The 26,505-nt window shown below is 35.9% G+C and overlaps 2 protein-coding genes across 2 annotated transcripts in view; one reads left to right on the top strand and one right to left on the bottom strand.

Annotated features, from left to right (window-relative positions):
- Positions 1-2,384: 2,384 nt before the first annotated feature.
- LOC110819612 (early nodulin-like protein 18) lies at positions 2,385-3,580 on the bottom strand. The gene is made up of 2 exons (XM_022048869.2): positions 3,240-3,580; positions 2,385-3,099 (listed from the first exon to the last, which is right to left on the bottom strand). The coding sequence occupies exons 1-2, from the start codon at positions 3,439-3,441 to the stop codon at positions 2,651-2,653; spliced, it is 651 nt and encodes a 216-aa protein (XP_021904561.2). The 5' UTR covers positions 3,442-3,580; the 3' UTR covers positions 2,385-2,650.
- Positions 3,581-6,260: 2,680 nt separating this feature from the next.
- LOC110819555 (WD-40 repeat family protein / beige-like protein) overlaps positions 6,261-26,505 on the top strand; it is a 36,525-nt gene continuing 16,280 nt past the window's right edge. Inside the window, exons 1-24 of the mRNA XM_088220100.1 lie at positions 6,261-6,510; positions 7,250-9,357; positions 9,944-10,731; positions 12,501-13,214; positions 13,989-14,123; positions 14,700-14,804; positions 17,044-17,157; positions 18,052-18,128; positions 18,455-18,536; positions 18,946-19,272; positions 19,598-20,220; positions 20,644-20,728; positions 20,932-21,126; positions 21,815-22,360; positions 22,445-22,588; positions 22,668-23,147; positions 23,310-23,455; positions 24,651-24,720; positions 24,860-24,943; positions 25,124-25,180; positions 25,308-25,376; positions 25,461-25,547; positions 25,629-25,745; positions 26,158-26,307. Coding sequence (XP_088076226.1) covers positions 7,308-9,357; positions 9,944-10,731; positions 12,501-13,214; positions 13,989-14,123; positions 14,700-14,804; positions 17,044-17,157; positions 18,052-18,128; positions 18,455-18,536; positions 18,946-19,272; positions 19,598-20,220; positions 20,644-20,728; positions 20,932-21,126; positions 21,815-22,360; positions 22,445-22,588; positions 22,668-23,147; positions 23,310-23,455; positions 24,651-24,720; positions 24,860-24,943; positions 25,124-25,180; positions 25,308-25,376; positions 25,461-25,547; positions 25,629-25,745; positions 26,158-26,307 — 7,245 coding nt within the window. The 5' untranslated portion in view covers positions 6,261-6,510; positions 7,250-7,307. The remainder of the gene's footprint in view (positions 6,511-7,249; positions 9,358-9,943; positions 10,732-12,500; positions 13,215-13,988; positions 14,124-14,699; positions 14,805-17,043; positions 17,158-18,051; positions 18,129-18,454; positions 18,537-18,945; positions 19,273-19,597; positions 20,221-20,643; positions 20,729-20,931; positions 21,127-21,814; positions 22,361-22,444; positions 22,589-22,667; positions 23,148-23,309; positions 23,456-24,650; positions 24,721-24,859; positions 24,944-25,123; positions 25,181-25,307; positions 25,377-25,460; positions 25,548-25,628; positions 25,746-26,157; positions 26,308-26,505) is intronic.

Raw genomic sequence — 26,505 nt, 5'->3', positions numbered from 1 at the left:
CGTCCCCATACCCCGTCCGGTATGGGCACCAAAACACATAAGGTCTCCATACCCCGTCCAGTATGAGAGACCACGTTCCCGGTAGGGTTCCCTACGGATCCGGTCCGTCCACATCTCTCAGGATATCTAGTCAAGTTGTCCACATTATCCACTTATCAATTCACATAACCTTTTTACTCTTTTTCCTTGGTCTCAATCATCCAATCATACACAAACATGTAAATCAGTAATTGACACCAAATAAAACAACACAGTATCGGGTTCATCATAATATAAACCATAATAAAAGAAACCATGATTCATGCATACGAGACCATAAAATAATTACATCAAATATCATACTGCATTTAAAGCTGAAAAATAGATCAAACAACAACTGACCGAAAATACATCAGATTCGGGCTCCATTAATAAACTTAATTTATTAGACACATGTATTAATTCATGAAATGTCGTTTTATTATTTATTGCGCTTTAATACCGTGATAGAAAACAGGGTGAGAAATCCTTACTTGTTTCGGGGTCTGAAATCGGCTCTACGGTACGCTTACGAGCTGTTCCTAAATTCCTTAAATTTTTTTTGAGAAACTGAAACGCACTACCGGTATCTGCACGTATCCCAAAAAATCCCAAATCAAACCTAGGGCCCCTTTCGGCCGCCGTGCTCCCGGTTGGCCGTTTTCGGCTGAATTCGGCCAAACTTGCATTGGTCCCTGCGATAAAACAACCTAGGGCCCTCGGTGGGCCAAAAAATCACGGAAAACCGAGACTTACCGGCGGTGGTGCTCTCGAGTGCGGCGGCTTCTCCAGCATGAGTCGCATTTTGATGTTTTGCTCCGGTGAACCTGTAGAGAAAAGAACGATGATCACAGTGGTATTAAAATTGCATCGAACGGAGACCTGGAAGGGCCTCATCGGAGGCAAAAATAAAGGGAAGCCGTCGCGGCGCCGCTGGACTTCGGCGGGGTTTCCGGCCGATTGGCCAGTGGTTTGGCTCCAGTTTGGCCATAGGCGGATTCAGCATCGAAAAACGAGGCAGGGGGAGAAAATTTACCTCGATTGGCAGTCGAAAAATTTTCCAGTGCGGAGGCGGGTGGCAGCGGCCGGCTCCTCCAGCGTCTGGTTCTTCTTCTCCGGCGAGGCACTGGCGGCTAGGGTTTTGTGGTCAGGTGTGGGTGAGGTTATTTATACCATTCGCCTTTTAATCTCAACCGTCCATTAAAATTAAATCTGAACCGTCCGATCGCGATTTATTTGGGATTAACTCTGGGTCGTCCATCGCAATGCGATCTGGGCCATCCGTGCCTGATTGAATCTGGGCCGTCCTTACACGTGAGATATGGGCCGTATGTGCGTACATTTGATCTGAGCCGTCCGTGCCCGCGAGAACGGATCTGGGCCGTCCGATCGCGCGCACGCGGATCGCCCACGTGGCCCGTCTCGTGTCAGCGTTTCTTTGCCACGCGGCGTGTCCTGGTTGGCCGGGGCTGCTGACGTGGCACAACTTTTTCAAATTACATTTTTACTCCCACTTTCTGATTTTCTTTTCAAAAACACCATCAGAATCCAAATTTTCACTCATTTTTTTCAAAATCAATTTCAATTAAATCAAAAAATAATTTTACCATATTTTATCATTATTATTATTTTTATTTTTATTAAATTAAATTAAAATCTTATAAATTAAATATATAAAAAATTAAACTAAAATTCAAATACAAAAATAAAAATAATATAAAAAATAATAATAATTTGGGTGTTACAAATTCTTTCCTCTCCTTAGTTCCATTCACTATATGTTAAATGCATTAGTTCTAATTGCTTGCAAATAGTTGCCCGCAATTTTTTATTCCCTATATGATCTTGTTTTCCTTTCAACTGATCTGCAAATCGTTTGCGACTAATTCAACTTGAAATCGTCTAAATTTGTAGGTACTAATAAGAAAGTTCAGCACTTAGGTCAACTTTATCCTATACATTCTTCTCCATCATGTGCAGAGTATTCTTAATGCAGAATAAATTCAGTGCTTGGTACCTGTAACGAGCTGCTACACTGACAAACACGGAGGAGGAGCCCCAGAGGCAGAGACTTGGCCTCCAAATTCTTACCTGCTATTGTTGGAGTCAGGAACAACTCTTGCAAGAAGCTTGAACAAATCCTTTTCTATGTCCCTCATTCAGGCTCCAATCAATAAAACTAGATTCTCACCTACACCATTATTGTATTTTCAAGCTCAGCGAACTTTAACAAATGCATAGTTGTAGTGAGAAATATGTATATATATATATATATATATGTATATGGATATGTAGATGGCCATCGCCCTCCAGATTGAATCACGGTATAAATAAATCGAAGGCAAGAAAAAATATGTACTCAAAAGTCAAGACAGTCATGAAGTGTTATTTCAGTTTGCAAGCAAATCCGCAAGGAAATCGGTGCGTAACCAGTATTGCCTAGCCAAATTTGATTATAAAGAAAGTACACAAGAAAATAATTTTGTCATTTGTAAATATTTCTCAACTTTCTTAAAACTCCCGCTAAACCCTTAACAAAACAGATTGCACAAAAATAGCTCGGCCAAAGCTCCAAACTGCGAATCTAACAAGAAATTTTCCCGAAATGCCATTCGCGTCGTATTCCTTGAAACTAAAAGAATGATAAAGCTAGAGGGGTTAATAGCAGAAAGCAGATCAATGCGTTTGGATTAATGTTGCTTTTTAAACCACTGTTACTCAGCGATGTAGATCCGCCTCCGATTGTGACAGGAGGGGACTTAGATGAATCCGGACCTGGCGGCTCCATATAAGGCGGAGGCGGCGGTTGGTTGAGGCTAGGTGGCAAGCCGAGGCCGCGGTTGACGACAATCTCGAAGGCCATGCCGTGCTGGCACTGGACGCCGTCGTCAGCGTCGGAGAAATAGTAGTTAGGTCCCTCAATCGTCAACGGCACAGCGATGGTCAATGCTTGACCAAACTCCCTGCTGCCTCCATCGTACTGGAAATACTCATCATCTGGTGCGTCGTCGATGATGCAACTCTTGTAAATCGCCTCGTTGTAGGTTTGGATCACCGACTGGTTGGTGTTCGTTTTGAAAACTGAGCAGATCGTGCATAAAACAAGATTAAGAAAAACGTAATCTGAAGTAAAACAAAAATTAGCTATTATAATATAAGGAAAGTATATCTGTACTGAAATGTGAAAACACAGTTTGCGAGCTTAATTAGTAATGGCTTACTGAGATAATCTCCGAGATTGAAGGTCTGGTTGGCGGCCCAAGAGGAGTAACCAGTGGCGGAGACGTTCGTGTTGACGTTGAAGAACCAACCGGCGACATCTCCGACAGTGTGATTAGCGTATGAGGTCGCGGGGACGGCAGCTGCTGCTGTGGTGATCAAGAGCCCGATTACCGTTAGATGCACGAGAGTCGCCGTCGCCATGGATGCTGTCCCAGGAGCACTTTTGATCTGATGACAAGTGCAGATTGAATTTGAGGACCAGGCACATGTGAAGTTGGATAATTCAAAAGCGAGTTGTACCGAGTGAAAATGAACTCAGAGGCGTAATGGGAGGGTTGTGGTGTACTTGTTTATGGGGTCCGCGAATGGGTATATAGTATTTTTAAAAAAAAAATTAAATTAACTTGGCACTTTTCATTATTGTCTACTAAGGTTTAGGTTCACCTATGATTGGCATTTTTATTTTTATATAATGTAAGAGTTTAAATTTAAGATATGTTGTGCCTTTTTTGTACCGAAGTTGAAATATGAAATTGTGATGTAAGATTTTTTGATATTATTAGATTTTGTTATTATTAGGATTCAGTATTATTTTAATTATTAAAAATATATGAATTTTTATTTAAAAAATTTTAAACTTAATCAAATTAACTTCTTTTTTATTTTGAGTTTTTTTAAAAAAAAAATTTATATATTTTTTTAATCAGCGCAAGATAGATATTATAAAAATATCTTAAATTTATAAAAAAATATATGTACCCATTGGTCTTCATAGAAAAAATTAAAATTTTTAATAAATAAAAAAAAATAAATTATTTATTTCTTAATAAATCTACAACTGCTCAAAATCTTAAATATATTTTTTATTACCAATTTTTTTTATCAATTAAACTACAATATTTGCTACTATATCGATACAAATATTGATAATGTCATTTTTAGTCTCAAATGATACAATTTACGATCTTAAAATTTTTAACAATTTAGTAATTTTGAAAATAATATAAATATAATTTTGGCTCAATAGTTTTATCTTTCTTTAAATTACAACTAGAGATGGTTTTTGCATAAATTTTACTATACACAGATTGTCTTCGTCCTTATGAGGAACTTGAATATGACATAAGTGTCAAATTAACATAAAGTAAATTTTATTTTGAACCATATCAATTTTGTAGTTTATTTGACTTGTTTCTGACAAAGTTATTTTATTACTTATTAAAATATTATTTTAATAAATTACTTTTTAATATTTTAAGATGATAAATTTATTCATTATTCAATATTTAAAAAAAAAAAAATTGTGTGAAGAACTTTCTTTTTTGTTATTTAAATATAAGATCAAATTTTTTTGCTAAATCTAATTTTATATCTCATAATATTGTAAGTTCAAATTAAATAGGTGAACTATTAATTTATCTAAACTCATCTAAAATAAGTTAGGTCCAACTTAGCCTAGTTACGATATTAACCATTAACGACATTAGCTAAAGATTCCATACAAAATGGATAAGTTTGGTTTTGCATGAGTTTGCTTAATTGTTGCTTGAGTTACTCCATTTGTAAATTGGTCTCCCTTTTAACCATGCAATCTCCAAAAATATATGCATGATAGTAATTTACTTGCAAAATATAGAGAGTAAATATGATATATTATTTAATAATCTCTTAACATATTTTGTCATAATATTTATGTTGAAGTTTTGAAGTTTATGAATTCCAAATATCTTTTAAATTAATTAAGTATAATTTAACTCAAACTTATTAAAAAATTATATTTTTATTTTTATTTTCGCTCAACAAATAATTTTAAATTAAAATTTTTAATTTCATCAGAATTATCTTAAGATAATAAGAAAAATGTTCATCGTGTAATAAAGTATACAACTTAAATCATAATTTCTTTACATATTTTTTACAACTTGTGATTTTTATAAATATATATTTCACAAGCCACGTTGTCAATTAAGCTATTTAAGATAGCTCCTCATAACCTTCCAAATGTAGTTGACATACCCACCAAAGTGTTTACCATGAGTTTCCATTATGTTAACACTTACTAGATGCTAAGCTCTCTTTTTAGTCTCTTAAGAATACCATTAGAAAAATTATAATCAATTTATAAAAATTTATTGATTACCTTAATACTTTTTTTTTTTTTTCGTAATGTGTTAAAATAGAATATATTGAATTAATCTATTGTATATTCATCACTTGAAATATACATTATTGTTCTTCATTCCAAAAAAATAAATTATTATTAAGTCAATAAAAAAAAGTTCAAAATAAACAATAAATTGTTTATATTTTTATTGTTTAAAAGTACCTGATGGTAAATAATAGTCTCGTATTTATATTTTAATTACTAAATAGATTTTTTTTATTTATTCGGTAGACTCTATTTCTCAATACTTGTTAAAGAGGTTATGGACTAACTCATAATTTTTAAAAATAATGCATAACTTTTGTAAGTTAACCTAGTTGATTTCATAATTTTCAATTTGTTTTTTAATTTATATATTTATAATAATAAAAAAGATAACAAAAAAGAAAGAATTATAAAAAAAAAAATAAAATTTGTACCATTATCTACAGATAGTGAATTTTTTTGAACCTATAATATATATTTTAACAATAGGTACCATTATCCAAAAGGAGATAAAATTTGTTTCGATTGATTAATGTTCATATTATTATTAGAGACTCGCTTAATTTTTAAAGCGAAAATGAATATGAATTTATTCGGATTTAATTGGATTTTATTTTATAAATATAGAAAAAATATAATAAATTACTTGGGTTAAATGCATTTGATGTAATTTAAAAAATTTATTTTTTAATTTTAAGTAAAATATATAATTTAAAAAATTTCAAAAAAAATTAGAATAATACCATAATATCCATGTTGAAATTTAAGCCGGACATTTCAATTCAAATTTCTTCCCTTATAAGTTAAGGCAAAGCATAATCCGAAAAGAAAAAAACGAGCAATAAGATTTTTTATACAGGTAAGTAACGATGCGTTGGACAAAGGATTTTAACCACCGAATACATTTGTGCTTCCATCGTTTTTGACTAGGCAACTTTCAGAGAAGGGCCTAAATTACCATTGGTTGCTATCTACCACCTCTCTCGCGCCCAACACGCATCCTCTTTCGTCTTCTCCGATTCTTCTTCTCAAAATTTCTCTCATTCTATTCGCTCTTTTGATCTCTCTCCTCTCTTTCTCTGCATCGAATAATTGTCGTGAATCCGTTTTTTTTTTAAAAGGTAAGTTCGTCGTATCTCCCATTTTTCGTTACAAATTTTGTGGTTTGTTCAAATATTCGATTATTAGCCACCGTTCCACTTGATACCTGCATTTTCTCTACACATTTCTATTGAAAATCGCTTTGAATTGGTTTCTATCTCCTTGTTTACATTTGCATATTCATTTTCATAGCGGTATACATCTTCTAGTCCATGTGATCGATCTTCTAGAAATCGATCTATTCGTCAATGGGAGAGAGATCTTTGTTAAATTCATGTCGGATAGGTATATAATCTATCATACACATAGTTTTAGTTTTATGCGCACATACACATTTCTGTATGTTTATGCCGCTTGAACGAGATCTGAGACTTTTCATATGGATCTGCTAACTAGTTGAATCGAGTTTATGTCACTGAATAGGAACCTTGAAATGATAACCTGATTGTGTTTTCTGTTGCTTTTGGTTAAGTTCAAATTTTTTGCAGTGTCATAAAGTTTTAATTGATCAAATGCTGGTTATATCTGATTACTGGTGCTTTTAATTGATAGTGGTTGGGTTCTAGTTTTTGCAACTTAGGTGAATCTAATCAATTCGAGCTAAAAAGGTAATTTTGTGTTTGTTCATGGTTTTGTTGCTATTGTTGTTATTCATGTCACATTTCTTTTTCCGTTTCTCCCAAGTAAAAAGAAACTGTTGCTTTGAGTGTTTATTCGGTTTGTATTAAAGTGATCCCATTTGCTCCAACTTTTAAACAGGTGGTTCCAAATAATCAATTTGAACGAGTATCTGTTAGGTTCTTAAAACAATAGTGTAATGGAAGAAGAAGAAGAAAAGAAGGAGGTTGGAGAGATTTATCGTAGGAATGTAGATACATCTAATGTAGCTAGTGCTGTACAGGATAAGTTAGGGACATCTCAACAAGTAAATCTTCTCTATATAGATGGTGTTGAAGCCAAGACAGAAAATGATAATCTAGTTTCAGAAGGGATCAATTCTGGAACTACAATTGTGGATGAAGGCCACTTTGAACAGGTTTCTTTGAAAGATCAAGAGAACTCTGTGGATGAATCTCGGGGTGGTCACATGGATTCAAATCGATCATCCCATTCAGATTATGGGAGATACTCATCTGGTGGGATTGAAGAAGGCTCTGAACACTTATCTGATACATATAGGACGGAACATGATTATTTCCCAGTCACTGAACCACAACATGATCGTTCTCTTTCAAGCCCTGGGCCTGAAAGGGAAATAGATTTTTACTTGAGGCAATCGCATTCTGCAGCTAATCTGAATTCTGGTTTCTACACAGAATCTGGATACTCTCCTATTGATTCCCCCAAAAAGGCCAAGCCAAAAGCTGTTATGCCAAATGTGTCTCCGGAGTTATTACATTTAGTGGATTCTGCCATCATGGGAAAGCCTGAAAGTTTGGACAAGCTGAAGAATATTGTAAGTGGAGTTGAGGGTTTTGGAAGTGGGGAGGATGCAGAGAGCATTGCTTTCTTGGTTGTTGATTCACTTCTTGCCACAATGGGTGGAGTTGAAAGTTTTGAAGAGGATGAAGACAGCAATCCTCCAAGTGTAATGCTAAACTCTCGTGCCGCCATTGTGGCAGGTGAGCTTATTCCTTGGCTTCCTTGTGTAGGTGACACCGAGATTTATATGTCCCCTAGGATGCGAATGGTTCGGGGATTGCTTGCTATTTTACGGTCTTGCACAAGAAATAGAGCAATGTGCTCTATGGCTGGTTTATTAGGAGTTCTTTTGCGATCAGCTGAGAAGATTTTTGTCGAGGATGTTGATTCAGTTGGTCGTGTGAAATGGAATGGAACTCCTTTATGCTACTGCATTCAGTACTTAGCAGGACATTCTCTTAGTGTCCTTGATTTGCATTATTGGTTTCAGGTTATTACTAAAACACTTACAACTATCTGGGCAAATCGTTTAATGCTTGCATTAGAGAAGGCAATGGGTGGAAAGGAATCAAGGGGACCAGCATGTTCTTTTGAGTTTGATGGTGAAAGTTCTGGCCTGCTTGGTCCAGGTGAGAGCCGCTGGCCATTTACCAGTGGCTATGCATTCGCAACATGGATCTACATCGAATCATTTGCAGACACATTAAACACGGCAACTGCTGCAGCTGCAATTGCTGCTGCTGCTGCTGCTAAGTCAGGAAAATCCTCTGCAATGTCAGCTGCAGCTGCCGCAAGTGCACTTGCTGGTGAAGGCACGGCACACATGCCGCGTTTGTTCAGTTTTTTATCTGCTGATAATCAGGGCATAGAGGCATATTTCCATGCACAGTTTTTGGTGGTTGAGAGTGGTTGTGGGAAGGGTAGGAAGGCTTCTCTGCATTTTGCTCACGCATTTAAGCCACAGTGCTGGTATTTCATTGGATTGGAGCATACATGCAAGCAGGGACTTTTGGGAAAAGCAGAAAGTGAGCTTAGATTATATATTGATGGATCTTTATATGAAAGTCGTCCTTTTGAGTTCCCTCGTATCTCCAAACCACTTGCCTTTTGTTGCATTGGGACAAATCCTCCTCCTACCATGGCTGGTTTACAGCGTCGTCGACGACAGTGTCCCCTGTTTGCTGAGATGGGGCCTATCTATATCTTTAAAGAGCCAATTGGTCCTGAGAGAATGGGACGTTTGGCCTCAAGAGGGGGGGATGTGTTGCCTTCTTTTGGTAGTGGAGCAGGACTTCCTTGGCTGGCTATGAATGATCATGTGCGGAATATGGTAGAAGAAAGTTCTCTTCTGGATGCAGAAATTGGAGGGTGCATTCATTTACTCTATCATCCTGGTCTGCTTAGTGGGCGATACTGTCCGGATGCTTCTCCTTCTGGCTCTGCAGGTGTGTAAATCATCTTCTTGCCTGGCAAAATATTTTGAGTATGCTTAAATCTGGTATGAGCAGAAGTACATTTTGATGCTAGGTAGCTTTTAGACAACATTTCTTACCTGAAGATTCTGGTGTCTCAGACTATGGCCCTGTTCTTCTTATGCTGGTTTTGCTCAATTTTTTTTTTCTTTTTTAGATAACTTTTTTCCCCCAGTATGAAGAAAATGAAAATTAAAGTTGAGGAAAAACTAGGACAAAGAAGAATAGGTGCACATTGGGAGATATCAGAGTTGGAGATGATTATTTGCTTCTTTTACTTTCCCTCTTTTCTCTTTCTCATTCTTGGTGCATGTTTCTTTTTTTTTCTTCTAATATTTAGAGTCCCACAGTTGTGTTCCCTATCTTATTCTGTTGCCATATGAAATTTATAAGACACCTAAATTGGAACTACCTTATTTGATAAGCAAACATTGATTTCTCTTATGATTTACTTCCTGTTACTAACAGTAGATATGCAATTTCTTTCTTTATATGGTAACTTAAATCATATGGCATGTGTTGGTCTTCTCTCCTAACTTATGCTCTTGTGACGATTCAGGCATCTTACGAAGACCTGCTGAAGTCCTTGGGCAAGTCCATGTTGCAACAAGAATGCGACCAGTTGAATCTTTATGGGCTTTAGCTTATGGAGGGCCTATGTCCTTACTTCCTCTTGTGGTAAGCAATGTGAATAAAGATAGCTTGGAACCAGAAAAGGGAGATTTTCCTTTGTCCTTAGCAACAACTACACTAGCTGCCCCAGTATTCCGAATTATTTCCTTGGCTCTTCAACACCCAGGTAATAATGAAGAGCTGTGTCGTGCGAAAGGGCCTGAAATTCTCTCGAGAATCTTAAATTATCTTCTTCATACTCTGTCTTCTCTTGACATTCGAAACCGTGATGGTGTGGGAGATGAAGAACTTGTTGCAGCCATCGTTTCTCTTTGTCAATCTCAGAAGATGAATCATGCACTTAAAGTGCAGCTCTTTAGTACTCTACTACTTGATTTGAAAATATGGAGCTTGTGCAACTATGGATTACAAAAGAAGCTATTATCATCGCTTGCAGACATGGTTTTTACAGAAGCATCAGCAATGCGAGATGCCAATGCTATTCAAATGCTTCTGGATGGTTGCAGAAGATGCTATTGGACAACTCGTGAAAAGGACTCTGTAAATACATTTTCTCTTGACAAGGATGCACGTCCAATGGGAGAAGTGAATGCTTTGATTGATGAACTCCTAGTAGTTATTGAACTTATTGTAGGAGCAGCACCTCCTTCCTTGGCTGAGGATGATGTCCGCCGTTTACTTGGATTCTTGGTTGACTGCCCACAGCCAAATCAGGTGAAGTTACTTGGTTAGGGTTCTAATTTCCTGCTATACTAGAGTGGTTAGGTGCTTTATTTGAACATTTTTAATAGATATATCAGTTCTTAGCTTCCAGTAGTTGGTTTTTGAGTTAGGATAGTGTATTATATTATAATTGCATCTTTTCAGTTTGAGTGGTGATTAGTGAAACAAGCATCTTCTGAAGTTTGGTTAATTTTGTTTTGGATGGTACGCTCAGGTACATTATAAGTGTTGGAATGACACTGTATTGTGTGCAGCTCAAACTCTGTTGGATTTCCCATGACTAATGTTCACGATTATCCTCGCATTGTTTCTTAACCTTTTCTGGTCAATAAGAAATATCCCCGTTTTTAAACCATAAATATTCCATCTAATCCATTTGGCCTACAAAGATATGCAAGGTAGAAGTTAAATAAAGAAAGTTGAGCTACTTTGCTATGACTAAAGTATAGAGGTTTCCGCTGTGGGTTCAAACAGGAAATAATTGCCGTTGTTGCCTATCTGTCCTTTTCATCATAATATCCCCCGATGACTTATTTGGCTGACGCAGATCTGTGAACCACTATTTAGTTTAGATGGAGGAAGTAGACCTGTTTTACAATGATCAAAGTGGGTAAGGTTTGTGTTGTCTTCAAAGTGAGAGTTTCTGCCTAGCTGTGTATCTATGTAGATAGATGTAATAAACCACTTTTAATTGTTGATTTTGTGTATGGAGATAGATAAGTAGGTATATATATTTTTGGTTGAATCCAGAGATGGAAGAACCAAGGGTCCTGCTGCATACAGAAAAGCAAGAAAATTGCTTGGCAAAACTTTATGTGGAGCTATACCTTAATTTGGTTACTTTTTTCTGATGACTTTTTGTGAGCAGGCCAAGTTTGACCGAGTACTTCTAAGGCATAATAACTATTTATCAGAAGAAAAACACTAGGTAGGATGGTGGATTAGAGAGGTGCATCTATGATGTGTGATGATGGAATGTTTATGGAGTGAAAGACTAATATAACGCTGTTCAAATTAATTACTTGTCAGGTGGTGCGGATGCTGAATATGTAAAGGATCTCTGACCATGAAAATAATATTGTAAAAAAATATTAAAAGAAACATTCAACATGCTTATCCTAATATGGAATGGCTCATCCTAGTGTCAAGTGAGATATAAGAATGCACCGATGAGAGTTTTTATCCAGAACAAAAAATAATCCACTGGTGAAGAGTAGTGAGTTGACTCAATAGAAGACCAGAAAAATATGTAGTGGACATTAGTTGGATGATGGAAAGATATATCGTGTTCTAGATTTGGTGGATGACTAAGTAAATGATATTGGGCGCAGGCCTGTTTAGTTAGAAATAAAGCTTAGTTAAGACTAAGTGTTGGTCATGGAACCAGTTATATGGTGGTTTCAAATTGCTGCTTTGATTTTTTAAGTTCCTCGAAAACTTAAACCAGTCTATGGTAGAAAAATGTGAAGTTGACTTTTGTTTACATCATACATATTAATGGGACATTCATTATATCTTATGTGATCAACGTATCAGAGTATATTTATCTCTTAATAAATCAAGTTTACAGTGGCATAAGTTACAATTTTCTTTTCTTCCTGATTTTATATTTTCCAATGAGATGTGAACTTTGGTAATCATGTGGAACAAATTGTATTCCTGCTGCCTCTATGAATTTGTTATGCTTCATTAATTTATGTTTGCGGACTATCAATCCTAATTATTTAATAAAAAAGAATTGATCATTTCCTTGATTTCAGGTAGCAAGGGTGTTGCATCTGATTTACAGGCTGGTGGTACAGCCAAATACAACTAGAGCTCAAACTTTTGCGGAGATATTCATAGCATGTGGTGGGATAGAGTCACTTCTTGTTCTGCTGCAACGGGAAGTTAAAGCTGGAGATTGTGGTGTTACAGATTCTATGGATGAGGGTGACAAGAGCTTTTCAACTAATGAAACTTCAGTCGATAGTTGTAGTAGCATTCCTGAAAATGGTCAGGATGATGAAGTAGGATCCTTGAAGGAAAGAGATTCAGGCCCGCAGGGCAAAGAGGATGAATATCCACCCCTTAATACTGGTAGCATCCCTGTTGCCACTTTCCCTGGCATGAACATGGAGAGAATGTCATCAGTTTCTGAAAATCCTTTTGTCAAGAACTTGGGTGGAATAAGTCTTTCAATTAGTGCTGATAATGCAAGAAATAATGTTTACAATGTTGATGAAAGTGATGGTGTTGTTGTTAGGATAATTGGACTGTTGGGTGCTTTAATATCATATGGGCACCTAAAATTTGGTTCCCGCACACCATTGGATATGTCAAACAACTTTTTGGCCAGTGGACTGCATGATGGTGGGGGCACCATGTTTGATGATAAAGTTTCCCTTCTACTTTTTGCTTTGCAGAAGGCTTTCCAAGCGGCTCCAAATAGGTTGATGACTAACAATGTATATACGGCTTTATTAGGGGCCTCGGTATGGCACAGTCTTTTTTGTTGCATTCCGTCTTTTTCTGAGTCTGTCAATAAATATTAATATCATCATTGCCAAAATTTAAAAACTCTTCCCTGTGTTTTAACTACTATATACCGTATTGAGATGATATATGGGATATGATTGTTTAGACTTTGTATTTATTATGGTTAAATTTATATCTACAATATCTATCTATTTATTCATATAAATTAATATTTTTATGAATATATGATTTATGTATGTATGTACGTATGTTTTTATGCGTATCCGGGTTTATCTCGTTTCTGTGCGTACTTATTTCTTATGTTTGCACGTAATCCTTCTTCTGGAGTATTAAAATTGGCAATGCATTTCAATATCGTTAATCTTTTGGTGGAGATATCTTCTATAGTTTGTGCATCACCAGTATCCATCTATTTAATTGTTTTACCTCTGACCTTTCTTCCTCTTTGTTTTTGGACTTGTTGAAAAACTTGTCAGCATTGCTAATGTACATGCTTCTCTTAAGTATTTTGGGTAAAAGGAGAAGGTTGTTCTAAGTGCTTATTCTAGTGGGTAGATTTAATTCATTCAACCTTGATGTTCTTCTCTTGAAGGTCCTTGATGTTCTCCTCTAGTTAGGACATTTTTTGATTTTCTTTTCCGAAAGAAAGTTCTAATGTAGTTATTTTTGATTTGTGAAGCTCCCTTTTAGAGAGTGGAGTTCCTTGCTCTCATGCCGGATATTCTTTTGATGGTCACCAAATTGAATGCACCCCTATTATTTTGTTTCAGATAAATGCTTCTTCAACTGAGGATGGACTAAATTTTTATGATTCTGGTCATCGTTTTGAACATTCTCAACTTTTGTTAGTCCTATTGCGCTCGCTGCCATATGCTTCTAAGGCTTTACAAAGCCGAGCACTTCAGGTATGTTGTGTACAAAAAGTTTCCACGTCTGCAGCTCTGAGAATTTTGGTAGAAGCTCCTGTGCTGTGTGCTTGTATGTATGTATTTATTGAGGGGATATTTCTTTTAGGTCTTTAAAAATCTGTTGAATGCAATTCAGATATGCTGTCTTGCTCTAAATATAGAGTAGTTTACTACTCTCCTGAGCTAAGTATTTGCATATTTAGTTTCATGTGTATTTCATAGTGGTGCCTATTGCTTGTAGGTTGTGTGCTATCAATGAACAGGACTGTTCCAGAAACAGTTCCGATAAGGCCTAAATTGTAAACCTACATTGCCTAATACTAAAAGAGTCCTGAGAGGTCCTATTGCCTATTTTACAGGATTGATTGGAAGTGGACCCTTTGGTGGATATAAAATATTATACCCAGTCAGAGTGATTCTGAAAATTGATTCTAGCTTGCTTGTTTTTTTCCATGTGTAATAGTTACATCTAGTAATTTGGATTCTTAGCATCTTTTTCATCTATTTTCACTCTTCAGTTTTTCTGATTGGTATTTTTCTTTAGTTCTGAGTTGTTTGTTTCTATAATTTCAGGATCTTCTGTTTTTGGCTTGCAGCCATCCAGAAAACAGAAGCAGTCTGACACATATGGAGGAGTGGCCTGAGTGGATCTTGGAGATCCTTATCTCTAACTATGAGGTAAATGATTGAACTTACGTGTTACTTTTTCCTTCATTTGTGTGGAAATCAGAACAAGATATTATTTTAGAGGAAATTTTCAATTAAAGAATTTTTTTGTAATTATTATCATTATTTTAATATTTTTAAGTTATTTAGGTTTATTGAGGTATTATAATATTTTAGTTTCTTATTTATATAAATCGTAAGGACTATAGGAATTAAAATCTTTTCGAGTTTCTCTTTTATAATTTTCATATTAGCTATAATTAATGCTTATATAAAAATATCAGCTACCAACAATGACAAATTAAGAATTTCTTTGTTAGGCTTTTATTTTCTATTATTTCTGTCTGTGTTTATTCTTTTTTATTATTGTTCTCTAACTTATTCAATTTAATATAAGTATCTCTATATTTTTTCATCTATATTTCTAATTTTCTCTCATATATTGTTATTCTTCTGTTTTTCTTACCTCAGTGTTCACTTTTTCTAAACTATTAAGCGAGATAAGATAGTTTAATCGCTACTCATCCTGTCTCAGTTGGTATCTAAGCTCAATTTTTATTCCTATAGTTTAATCGCTACTCATCCTGTCTCGGTATCTAAGCTCAATTTTTATTCCTACCTTCTGCAACTTTTGTGGTTGCATAAGAAATAATAAAAAGAATCCCAAATTTGCATCCAGTGAAAAAAAGTTTCTACGTCAAAAAACAATAAGTAAAAGAAAAGGTATACATCCTACTCATATCTTAAATTGTCGAGAGCTGCTAGGAAGTGGCTTACACTTGCCCTGCCATTAGAACCAGATGCCACTGACTGATGTTTCTACCAAAATTTAGCCATTTATTCTGCCAGAAATTATTGCACTCGTCGTTAGGGGAGAAAACCACCATTACCTTGCTAGATCTCCACCCTTCCAGCCACCATAGAAAACAGTGGCAAATGATCATGAACTTGCATCACCAGATGAGCCTTCTGTGAGAATGCCTGCTCTCACTTTTGATTAGAGACATGTGTCTCTTTCACGTGCCTTGACGTCAAGTAGGCATCTATATTATCTGCTGTATTTTCTTTTTCTATAAAAAAAGAATTATCTTCTCTATTTTTGATGGTTTCACCTCCCTTCGGACAGTTTCCTAACGATTTTCCAGCGTGTTCAACCCATTTGATGTTAGATTGGTCAGATTTCCACATTACAGTCACTTCCAGAACGAATCAAATTAACCGGACATGAAATCTAATAAATTTTTCATTATAACTCATCTCATAATCTATCCCATCACATATGACGTGTAGTACCAAGTTTTTGGTCCCTACGAATAAACTGAGAGTATTAAGTACATCCACAAGTACTTTATATCCAATATCAATGTGTTGAAAACACTCTGATGCTAAAAGTTCTCTCAATGATAATTGTATATGGGATAATAGTTGTCAATTAAATATTAATGTGGAATAGCCTTATACTTAAGAGTTATGAAAGCATGGGATGTTCTGGCAAGAGTTAAGACTAAGCTTAAAAGTAGAATTAACATGTCATAAGATAAAAAAGTCAAAATTTGTTTTGAACAACTAGTTGTAGCTTAAGAAATATTGGTTAATATTGAAGTTGTTTCTATTCTTGCTGCTATTAAAATTGTTTCTGTCCATAGTGTTTGCATTTAAAATGTTTTTTTTGATGGTTTCTTTTGTCTCATCGGTTTAATAATCTTATGGAACCTACATTTTTGTAAATTTTCAATTTTTTTATGGGAATTATCAAAAGCCTCAACCTTTTGAAAAGCATATTCAAGTCTTTTCTATTTTGATATTTCACTAAAACTTGAACTCTTGTTTTCATCAAGTATGATAGAATGAGCAGAAAAAGATTATTTTAGAAAAAAATTTCAATTAATTGTAATTGATGCATCTGTAGAGGCTAGTAGCTACTTACAAAGAGAAAACGACAATGAATTAAGAATTTTGTTGTTAATTCCTGTCTAACCTATTTTGTTCAATCTATTTCTCCCTATATTTCTTCACTTTCTTTAGCCGATATTTTCATGTTCCTAACTTAAATGTCTTATATTTTTAAACTATATGGACGACAAGTTAGTTTAACTGCTACTCATCCTGCATATTGGATATGTCTCTTTTTCTTTTCTTTTTTTCTTCTAAGAAAATATATTGATGATAGAAATGCTTAATTAGCATAAGTGCATGTAGAAATAAACCTGAAGCTATTTTAAAGTGTTCTGACCATTATTTATTCTTACAGAAGGATGTAAGGAAATCATCTAGTCAAGTAAGCGCTGCAGATATAGAGGACCTAATACACAATTTTCTGATTATCATGTTGGAGTATTCCATGCGCCAAAAGGATGGCTGGAAGGTTGGTGATTTTTCTATTTTTTTTTTAATTCAAATTAGTACATTAATTTTGCAATAGTTTAGGTTGGCTTCTACTAGTTGTTGCTTGGATGTCCTGCATATCATTTTTAGCATGTTTGCCTTTTGTGTTTTGTTATACTTATTTTATAGCAAGCCTCTTCATGGTGTGATCTCCTGCTCCCATATTTTGTGTTTTCTGATGTGAATTTATTGCCATTTGCGTTGGTTTATAAGTCATTTCTAATTGACTTCAGAGAACCTGAAATGGAATCAAAAGTTTCTTTAATCCTATTGCTGTAATCTGCAAAATCCCTTGATTATGTTTGTCACTTGTGAACTTGAATTGTTATCTAATGTTTTTGTGTAGTGAAAAAGGGGATTATATCCTTATCAAATCCCTGGGGCTGAAGCCATACAGTTAAGCTGTTCATATTTCGTGTATGCCTAAAATAGCTGCTGAATAGCAGCTCCAACTTGCTTGGATTGTTTGTTTTTTCTGGGTTGAAATTGTTCTGATCTTTTCACAGAACCACAGGAAGTACAATGCACGGAACATACCATCTTTGCCAAACACTTTCCTGTTAGTTAACCTTGTTTTCTGCTGTAAAATTACTGCATTTCCCATCTGATAAATCTTTCTTTGTTAAATAGGTATTAGATCTGTATAATGTCGAGTTCTTATTATATTTCTTTAAACTTTTAAGATGATGTGAGAAGTAGGAAAGTGTGCTATTTGAAACTAGGCAAACTAATTACATCAGTTCACTGGGAAATTCCACCTTCACATGCAAAGTTCACTAATCTCCCTGCATATATCTTAATCGGATATATATCTTTTAAGTTATAGGTATATCAGTTTCATTTTTATAGTTCTGTCATCATTTCCCTTTTACAGGATATTGAAGCTACAATTCATTGTGCAGAATGGCTTTCTATTGTTGGTGGCTGTAGCACTGGAGAGCACAGGATTAGGTATTTCTAATATACATTACTAACTATTTCCTTGTTTGTTTTTTTGGTTTTTGGTATTAGACAGTCATTGATTTTCAACTGACTCAGTGGAAGGAGAGATGTTTGAGAGAAAAAAAGAGCTGTAGTATATAATTAAGCAAGGCTTGACTCTCTGGTATTGGAACCAGGAAAATAAGGAGAACTTCTTTGTATAAATTATATTAATTCTTAAAAACTGCCAATTAAAATGTTGTGCTGGCTAAAATTTAATGGTGCTTTTCAATTAAACATAATTTATGGATTATTGATTGCCATTTTGTTTAGCCTTTTATTTTTGTCTTTTAAAGGCGTGAAGAATCTTTACCAATATTTAAAAGAAGGCTGTTGGGTGGGTTGCTAGACTTCGCTGCCAGAGAACTGCAGGCTCAGGTATCTCTTGATTCTTGTCGCTGCAGTCTTCTTTAGAACAAATATCATTTAAGATGGAAGGAATACCACACTTGCCATGATGCTGTTGTCTTTTAAGTATACCTTCTGTGAAAATGAGATTATGTTTATAGTTTGTTTACTAATGAACAAACTCCATCAAAGAAAATGTGAATGTTTTGTTGTTGGTTATGTATTTGCATTAGTTCTTGATGTGTCTTCTCTGAACGCACATATTGCTTTCCAGACTGAATTTATAACGTATTCATTCCAGTCTTGCTATTTATGTCTAAACTTCGTTCTCGATAAAGTAAAAAACAATACTCTGTTTTCGGGTTCTAATCACCCTCCTCTTGTTGAATAATGGAGAAAAATTGCAATTATACTTACATCAAGGATATTTTTTGAGCAGACTCAAGTTATTGCTGCAGCTGCTGCTGGTGTTGCAGCAGAGGGTCTTGCACCGAAAGAGGCCAAGGCAGAAGCAGAAAATGCTGCTCAGCTCTCTGTGTTTTTGGTAGAGAATGCCATTGTCATTTTAATGCTTGTCGAAGATCATCTACGGTTACAGAGCAAACAATCTTGTGCATCACGTGTTGTTGATGCTTCTCCATCCCCTCTTTCTCTTGTTTCTCCATTGAATAACCGTTCCAACTCATTGACAACGATTGGGGAAACAGTTGATATTTCAAGCAGCCGGGGATCATTATCTAGTGAAGCTGGGGGACTGCCTATTGATGTATGTTTATGGTTAACTCAAACACAACCTACTATCTAGTGATACGGGCATATTTGCATTTACAAGTTTAGTGGTGCAGTTCTGTGTGGTATCATAAAATTTGTTTCTCCTCTTCGTTCTCTGTATTTATACGGTGCTTGTAAGTCGATCCTGGCTTCCTTTAACTGTTAACAGCAGATCTTTAGAATCTATCTTTATGTGTTAACTTTATGTTATCTCTGTTGCTTTACCTGAATAGGTTCTCATTCTAATTGTCCTTCTCTACTTTAAAAGAGTGGTCAATTTTCTGCCTACATGGCACTTACTCTACTAAGGTTCTTTTCAGGTACTTGCTTCAATGGCTGATTCTAACGGGCAAATTTCTGCAACAGTGATGGAACGACTTACTGCTGCAGCTGCAGCTGAGCCATATGAATCTGTTTCTTGTGCTTTCGTGTCATATGGTAGCTGTGCTATGGATTTGGCTGAAGGCTGGAAGTACCGGAGTCGATTATGGTATGGTGTTGGTGCTAATTCGAAAACAACTAGCTTTGGGGGTGGTGGCAGTGGCTGGGACTCCTGGAGATCAGCTCTGGAAAAAGATGCAAATGGGAACTGGATTGAACTTCCCTTGGTAAAAAAGTCTGTTTCCATGCTTCAAGCTCTTCTACTAGATGAGTCAGGACTTGGTGGTGGTCTTGGTATAGGTGGAGGATCAGGTACTGGGATGGGAGGAATGGCAGCACTCTACCAATTATTGGATAGTGACCAACCTTTCTTATGCATGCTAAGAATGGTGCTTCTTTCGATGAGGGAAGAAGACTCGGGTGAAGAAAGCATCCTTATGAGGAACTTGAGCTTAGATGATGGGTTGTCTGATCCATTGGATCGACAAGCAGGGCATTCTATATCCTTAGATCACAGTTCTCGAATGTCAATGAGACAATCACGGTCAGCACTACTGTGGAGGTAATTAATTGGTGCCTTTACTTTTTCTCTGTTGGCTTTGACAGATAAGCAGATTCTCTATAGATCATTGCAATTTTTTTTGAAATAACTATAGTTCATTGCACTGTTGTGGAATTTAGTTGAGTTGTTGGATTGAGTTTCCATCCTACATGGTAACGGTCTTTGTCTCTTCTCGTGTTACTCTGCAAGAATTACATGTGATTTGAAAGTAGTTTTATAGGTCCTAGCCTGCTTCCTTGTGGCTTTTGCTTTGGTCTTGTTTATCCGTCTCTAACCCTCTCAGATCTGTTGTGATTCTATGATTTAAAGGCTCTACTGTTGTTTCTTCTAATGGTGTTGAGCTCTTTGTTTCTGAACAGCATGTTCTACTTCCATGATTCATTTATATTAAGTGGAAAATTAAATCATTTTGTTAATGTACAGTGTTTTTTCACCTGTTCTAAACATGCCAATTTCTGATTCCAAGAGACAGAGAGTGTTGGTTGCAACATGTGTCCTTTATTCCGAGGTTAGTTCTGCATCAAATCAACTTATCTCAATGTTGAAGTTTTTTCTACGCTTAGATCTTATCTTTTCCCATGCACACTTTTCCTTATCTTATAATTTAAAGTTCTAATGTTGCTTCCCTTCCACCTGTTTTATGCAGCATCCTATTTTTGTGGTTGTCTCACTTTTTGATAATTGTTCTAGTTATGACATTTTTATTGGCAGATATGGCATGCTGTTGGCAAGGATAGAAAGCCACTTCGTAAGCAGTATCTTGAGGCTATTATGCCACCATTTGTTGCTGTTTTGAGGAGGTGGCGCCCAATTTTGGCAGGAATTCATGAACTTGCCACTGCTGATGGTTTGAATCCTCTTAAGGTTGACGATCGTGCCTTGGCTGCTGATGCACTTCCTTTGGAGGTAACAGAATATCACCTAATCTTTTAATAATTGATGCCTGCAATATTTTACCTGTATCTCTTTACATGCACGGCGTTTCTAATTTCTGATATTACATTTCATATCGAAACATTACGATGTTTTCCCGTCTCAGGTTTTTTATTGTTTGAGGGAGTGGGTATATGTTGTGTTATTGTCTAATTTTCCGAGTTGTTAGTAAGTTCCTTGAAATTTTGATCCCGTAATGGGACCCTCTAGGGCAAAGTGTGAAGCGTAACATGCTTTTGGTTTTGCTTCTTATACCTATGTTGAATTTCGTTTTAAGGGCACATTAGAGAAAACCCTTAAAAAGTCATAAAAAAAGCAAACTTTGTTGTCGGAAATCTGATAGTTTTATTCCACTCAATCTGGTTTGTTTGTATCAAAGATTACAACTGCTTCCTACAGTTCAGTAACTGTCCTCTAGGAAGATAACTTCCGTTCCTTACAATAGACTCTTCTACCACACCTAACTACTCCCTACCGCTCTAATAAAGACACAATGACAGCTAATAACAATTAGATAATAACGAACAGTTATTATATGACAATTAACTAACAAAGCTAAAGCATAAAAGCTGTCTACTGTCTTTTCTTTCTTCTGCTCTATGCTTGTAAATTGGCCCAAATAGTTGACCCGTAACAGCTGTTCTGAATCTTTTCCTTTCAGGGTGCTCTGGCTATGATATCACCTGATTGGGCTGCTGCTTTTGCATCACCACCTGCAGCAATGGCACTGGCAATGATTGCTGCTGGTGCAGCTGGTTGGGAGGCGCCAGCACCTCCAACAACTGTTCAACTCAGGCGTGACTCCTCGTTGCTTGAACGGAAAACAACTAGGCTGCATACTTTTTCAAGCTTCCAGAAGCCTCTGGAAGTGCCGAACAAAACCCCTTCCCTCCCAAAAGACAAAGCTGCTGCTAAAGCTGCTGCCTTGGCAGCTGCACGAGACCTTGAGCGGAATGCGAAAATTGGATCTGGAAGAGGTCTCAGTGCTGTTGCAATGGCCACATCTGCCCAGCGGAGGAATGCTAGTGATATGGAGCGTGTAAAGAGGTGGAATGCTTCTGAAGCCATGGGCGTTGCTTGGATGGAATGTCTTCAACCAGTTGATACGAGATCAGTATACGGAAAAGATTTTAATGCTTTATCATATAAATTTATTGCTGTCCTTGTTGCAAGTTTTGCCTTAGCAAGAAATGTGCAACGATCAGAGGTTTTGGTTACTGCTGGCTACCGTGATTATCATCTTAATTAGTTAGTATATATTTATTTATTTACTTATTTATTTTCTCTTCAGGTTGATAGGCGTGCTCAAGTTGATGTAATCACACGACATCGTTTGTGTACTGGGATCCGTGCCTGGCGCAAACTCATTCATTACTTGATAGAGATGCAATGTCTTTTTGGGCCATTCGGAAATCATTTATGCAGTCCAGAACATGTATGTTGTGAGAGAATGGTTTCCTCAAGGAATTAGTTTCATTTTCAAAATTTTATTTTTTATATCCTATTGGATGTAGATTTTCTGGAAGCTGGACTTCATGGAAAGTTCATCAAGGATGAGGTGGTGTTTGAGGAGGAACTACACTGGGAGTGATCATTCAGGAGCTGCTGCCAATTATGACGAGCAAATTGGAGATAAAAAGGATAAAGAAAATGAGATAAGTCCATCAAATGCTCCCATTCTGACTGCAGAAGCAATCTCAATGGAACTAATGAATGAAGAGGATGAACAGAGTGAAAATGATCCTTTAGATGGCAAAGCCTATGACGTTGACCAGATTGAAGGGAGTCAGCGAAGGTCTTCTGATGTAACGGGGCAAGCCGTACAGCCATCAACAGAATCTGGTGATGCGCAACTTGCCAGTGACCAAGATTTGGTCCAAAATTCATCAGCAGTTGCACCTGGATACGTTCCCAGTGAACTTGATGAAAGGATAGTTTTTGAGCTTCCTTCATCTATGGTTCGACCGTTGAGGGTTGTACGAGGAACCTTCCAAGTAAGTTTTGTGATATATTCTAAGGATTTCATAAACTAAGCTGATGCCTATTTGTTTCATATTGAAACTGTGAAGTGATACTTTTAACACCTTTGGTGGATCTTGTTTCTTTGGATTTAATCAATAACATGTATCTCTGAGTACAGAAGACAATCTCTGCAGGTAACAACTAGGAGAATAAATTTTATAGTTGATAACAGTGAAAATAATGCTTCAAGGGATGAATCAGAGGGCACTTCAGAATTGAGGAACGAAGAAAAGAACCACAGTTGGTTGATGTCTTCTCTTCATCAGATTTATAGTCGTAGGTAATTGTTCTCCTCTTGTTTTCTGCAGTTTTCCATTTTGGGTTTCAGACAATTTAAATATTCTTTTCCTTATTTATTACAAAATTCAATTTCTTTTATTTGGCAGAAAATATTTAATGTTTTTGATATTAGGATTAGTCAGAGAAGAAACTTTTTTGATCCACGACTGCATCACAACCTGTGATCTGATACACTAAATTGCATGCTTTCTATACTTTGAAGCCTGTACTTCATGTTTTATATCTCATTTTTCTTTTTTACTTTAGATTTTGAGTTGCGGGCTCATTTAGGTTTGAATGTCATATAAATATGTTTCTTACCTTCTTGGGTACTTAAGTAGATTCTTTGGCAATTTGCCTTGCAGTTCCTTCATATGTTCCCCGAGTCATTTCTAGTTTTGGATGATAGCTGGCCTTTTTTTTTTCTTTCAAGGAGAAAGAGGAACATAAATTGGCACTAGTGGCATACCCACGTAGAAAAGACCGAATCTATTACTCAGTCAAATATTCAACAAGGTTTTCTAAATCTTCAGTTGTGTGAAGAGACTGATCCTTGGGCAGAAAACACAGTGTCTTTAAACCTAGAGTCTTTAACTCTAACAAAAGAAAAATAACCCCCTCAAGAATTCTGTGTTCCTTTCCTTCCAGATAACCAAAAGGTAGTCAACGGTATAGAGGAGATTATTTCTTCTTTTCTTTTCACTGCAGATATCCTGCGAAGCCCAAAGCTCATCCTTAGACCCAGTAACAACCCAATTCAAATTTAGGAAGTAAAAGGCGAAGTATTAGAATTGGTAAGAGGAGCACCATAATTGTAAATGATCTGGAGTCTCTGCTGCTCCCTTGCAGAACACACATTCACTAAAATCTTTCCCCTGTTCTGAAGGTTCTCAATATTGAGAGTCCACGCTTCCATAGCTCCCCATGAAAGCAATTCTAGGCCCTGTATTTTTTGTATGTTTTATTCTCAATTTCCAGAAAATTATCCTTTCCTTCCTCTCTCTCTCTCTCCATGTACCTGTTATATGCTTATTCATGTCCTTGTAAATGTTCACCTAAGTAGTTTGGTTTGGTTAAGAAATGGTATTGTTTGGTGGAACCTTAATCTTGTCAGTGTTTCATGGAGTTTATGCCTTTGTGATTAATATTTTTTCTGCTTTTTTTGCTCCCTTTTTTCTTGTCTGTCTCTGCTTCAGGTATCTCCTTAGAAGAAGTGCATTGGAACTCTTTATGGTTGACCGTTCGAACTTCTTCTTTGATTTCGCGGTATTTTTTAACTAGCAATATCCCCTCCTTGTGTCCTTTGCTCTTATACTTTCAAAAATGTATTTTAAATGTTTGAAATTTCATTTGCATTCCTCAAAATTCTACTGATTATATGTATAACATAATGTAAACCTTCCAGAGTAATGAGGGGCGAAGAAATGCATATCGAGCTATTGTCCAAGTAAGGCCTCCTCATTTGAACAATATCTATTTGGCCACTCAGGTATGTGCCTCGCTTGTATCAGATCTTTCTTCTCCATGATACCAAATCAATTAGTTATAATTCAAAAAGATGCTTAGCTAAATGAGAGGCAGAGATAGGTTTATAGCTGGTTATTTTTCAGTAGAAAGGTTTATCTATTCATTGCAGAGCAGAACTGAAATGAGGTATTTTCTGTTTTAGAGGCCAGACCAACTTCTAAAGCGCACCCATCTGATGGAGCGTTGGGCTAGGTGGGAGGTATTAATTGGCAATAAATTGCAGAGATATCTAATAGCCTAAACAGTTGATTTTCTTTATTTTTTTCCTTCTGTGACAATTTTTTGAATAGTTGAGTATCAATTGTTCAGTTGCAACTTTTTTGCAGATCAGCAATTTTGAATATTTAATGCAGCTGAATACACTGGCAGGGCGCAGCTATAATGATATCACTCAAGTAGGGGTTTTTTTGTGTGTGTGTGTCCATGTTATATGCATCAGTATGATGCGTCTTTTACCGATTTATTCTTTTTTCTTGCAGTATCCTGTTTTCCCATGGATTCTTTCTGATTACACTTCAGAGAATTTGGATCTTGCCAATCCTTCATCTTTCCGTGATCTTTCAAAGGTGGCATAGCATCAAATTCTTTTCCTGTTATTTTAGATCACCTCACTTTATTTATTAATATAGCCTTCTATGTACTTGCAGCCTATTGGGGCATTAAATCCAGACCGATTGAAAAAATTCCAAGAGCGATATTCCAGTTTTGATGACCCAGTCATCCCCAAATTTCATTATGGCTCACATTACTCAAGTGCTGGAACAGTAGGTTATCTTTTCTGTTTTAGCTGCTGTGAGGGATGTTATGTCTTCTCTTTTTCAATAGGAAGTTCACACATATCCTTGTGATTTGCTAAAATTGCTTTAAGATGCATTATTCTTAGAATTCTATTTATGCACCTGTCTTTTGTGTACCCTCAAATAGAAAGTATGAGTTTTCAAATGTCACTTTGTAAACTTGGGTCACTTTAGGGCTTCAATTCCATTGTTAAAACAGAATTATCTTTGATTTATGTTATTCATTAATTGCAGTTGATCTAATGGTCCTTTTTCTTTCATTGTTTGGATTATTATGCCAATTAGATATAGTATCAGTTACATGAAATTTGCTTTCTTTTGAAGAGTAAATGCAGAAAATGTGTAAAACCTTTCTATATTATTTGATTTTCTGTTACAGGTCCTATATTATCTCGTTAGAGTTGAACCTTTTACAACACTTTCAATTCAGTTGCAAGGTGGAAAATTTGATCATGCAGATCGGATGTTTTCAGATATTCCAGCAACTTGGAATGGAATCCTTGAGGACATGAGTGATCTGAAGGAATTGGTGTGTGTTTGAGTTCTTGTTAAGAATGCTTGATTGTCTATTTCATTAAGTATCACATCTCTATATGTACTGATTTTCTAGAATAGAAAATAAAATAAACAATTAATTATAGTGTATTTTACGTAAAATACACTATATAATTAATTGTTTATTTTATTTTATTTCCTAATCCCTCTTAAAGTAGGCAATAGATATTGT

The sequence above is a fragment of the Carica papaya genome, chromosome 5 (assembly GCF_054855325.1).
Source record: "Carica papaya isolate Zhongbai chromosome 5, ASM5485532v1, whole genome shotgun sequence".
In the NCBI taxonomy this organism is placed as follows: domain Eukaryota; kingdom Viridiplantae; phylum Streptophyta; class Magnoliopsida; order Brassicales; family Caricaceae; genus Carica; species Carica papaya.
The sequence above is the reverse complement of the archived record's forward strand: the minus strand, read 5'-3'. Positions and strand labels throughout refer to the sequence as shown.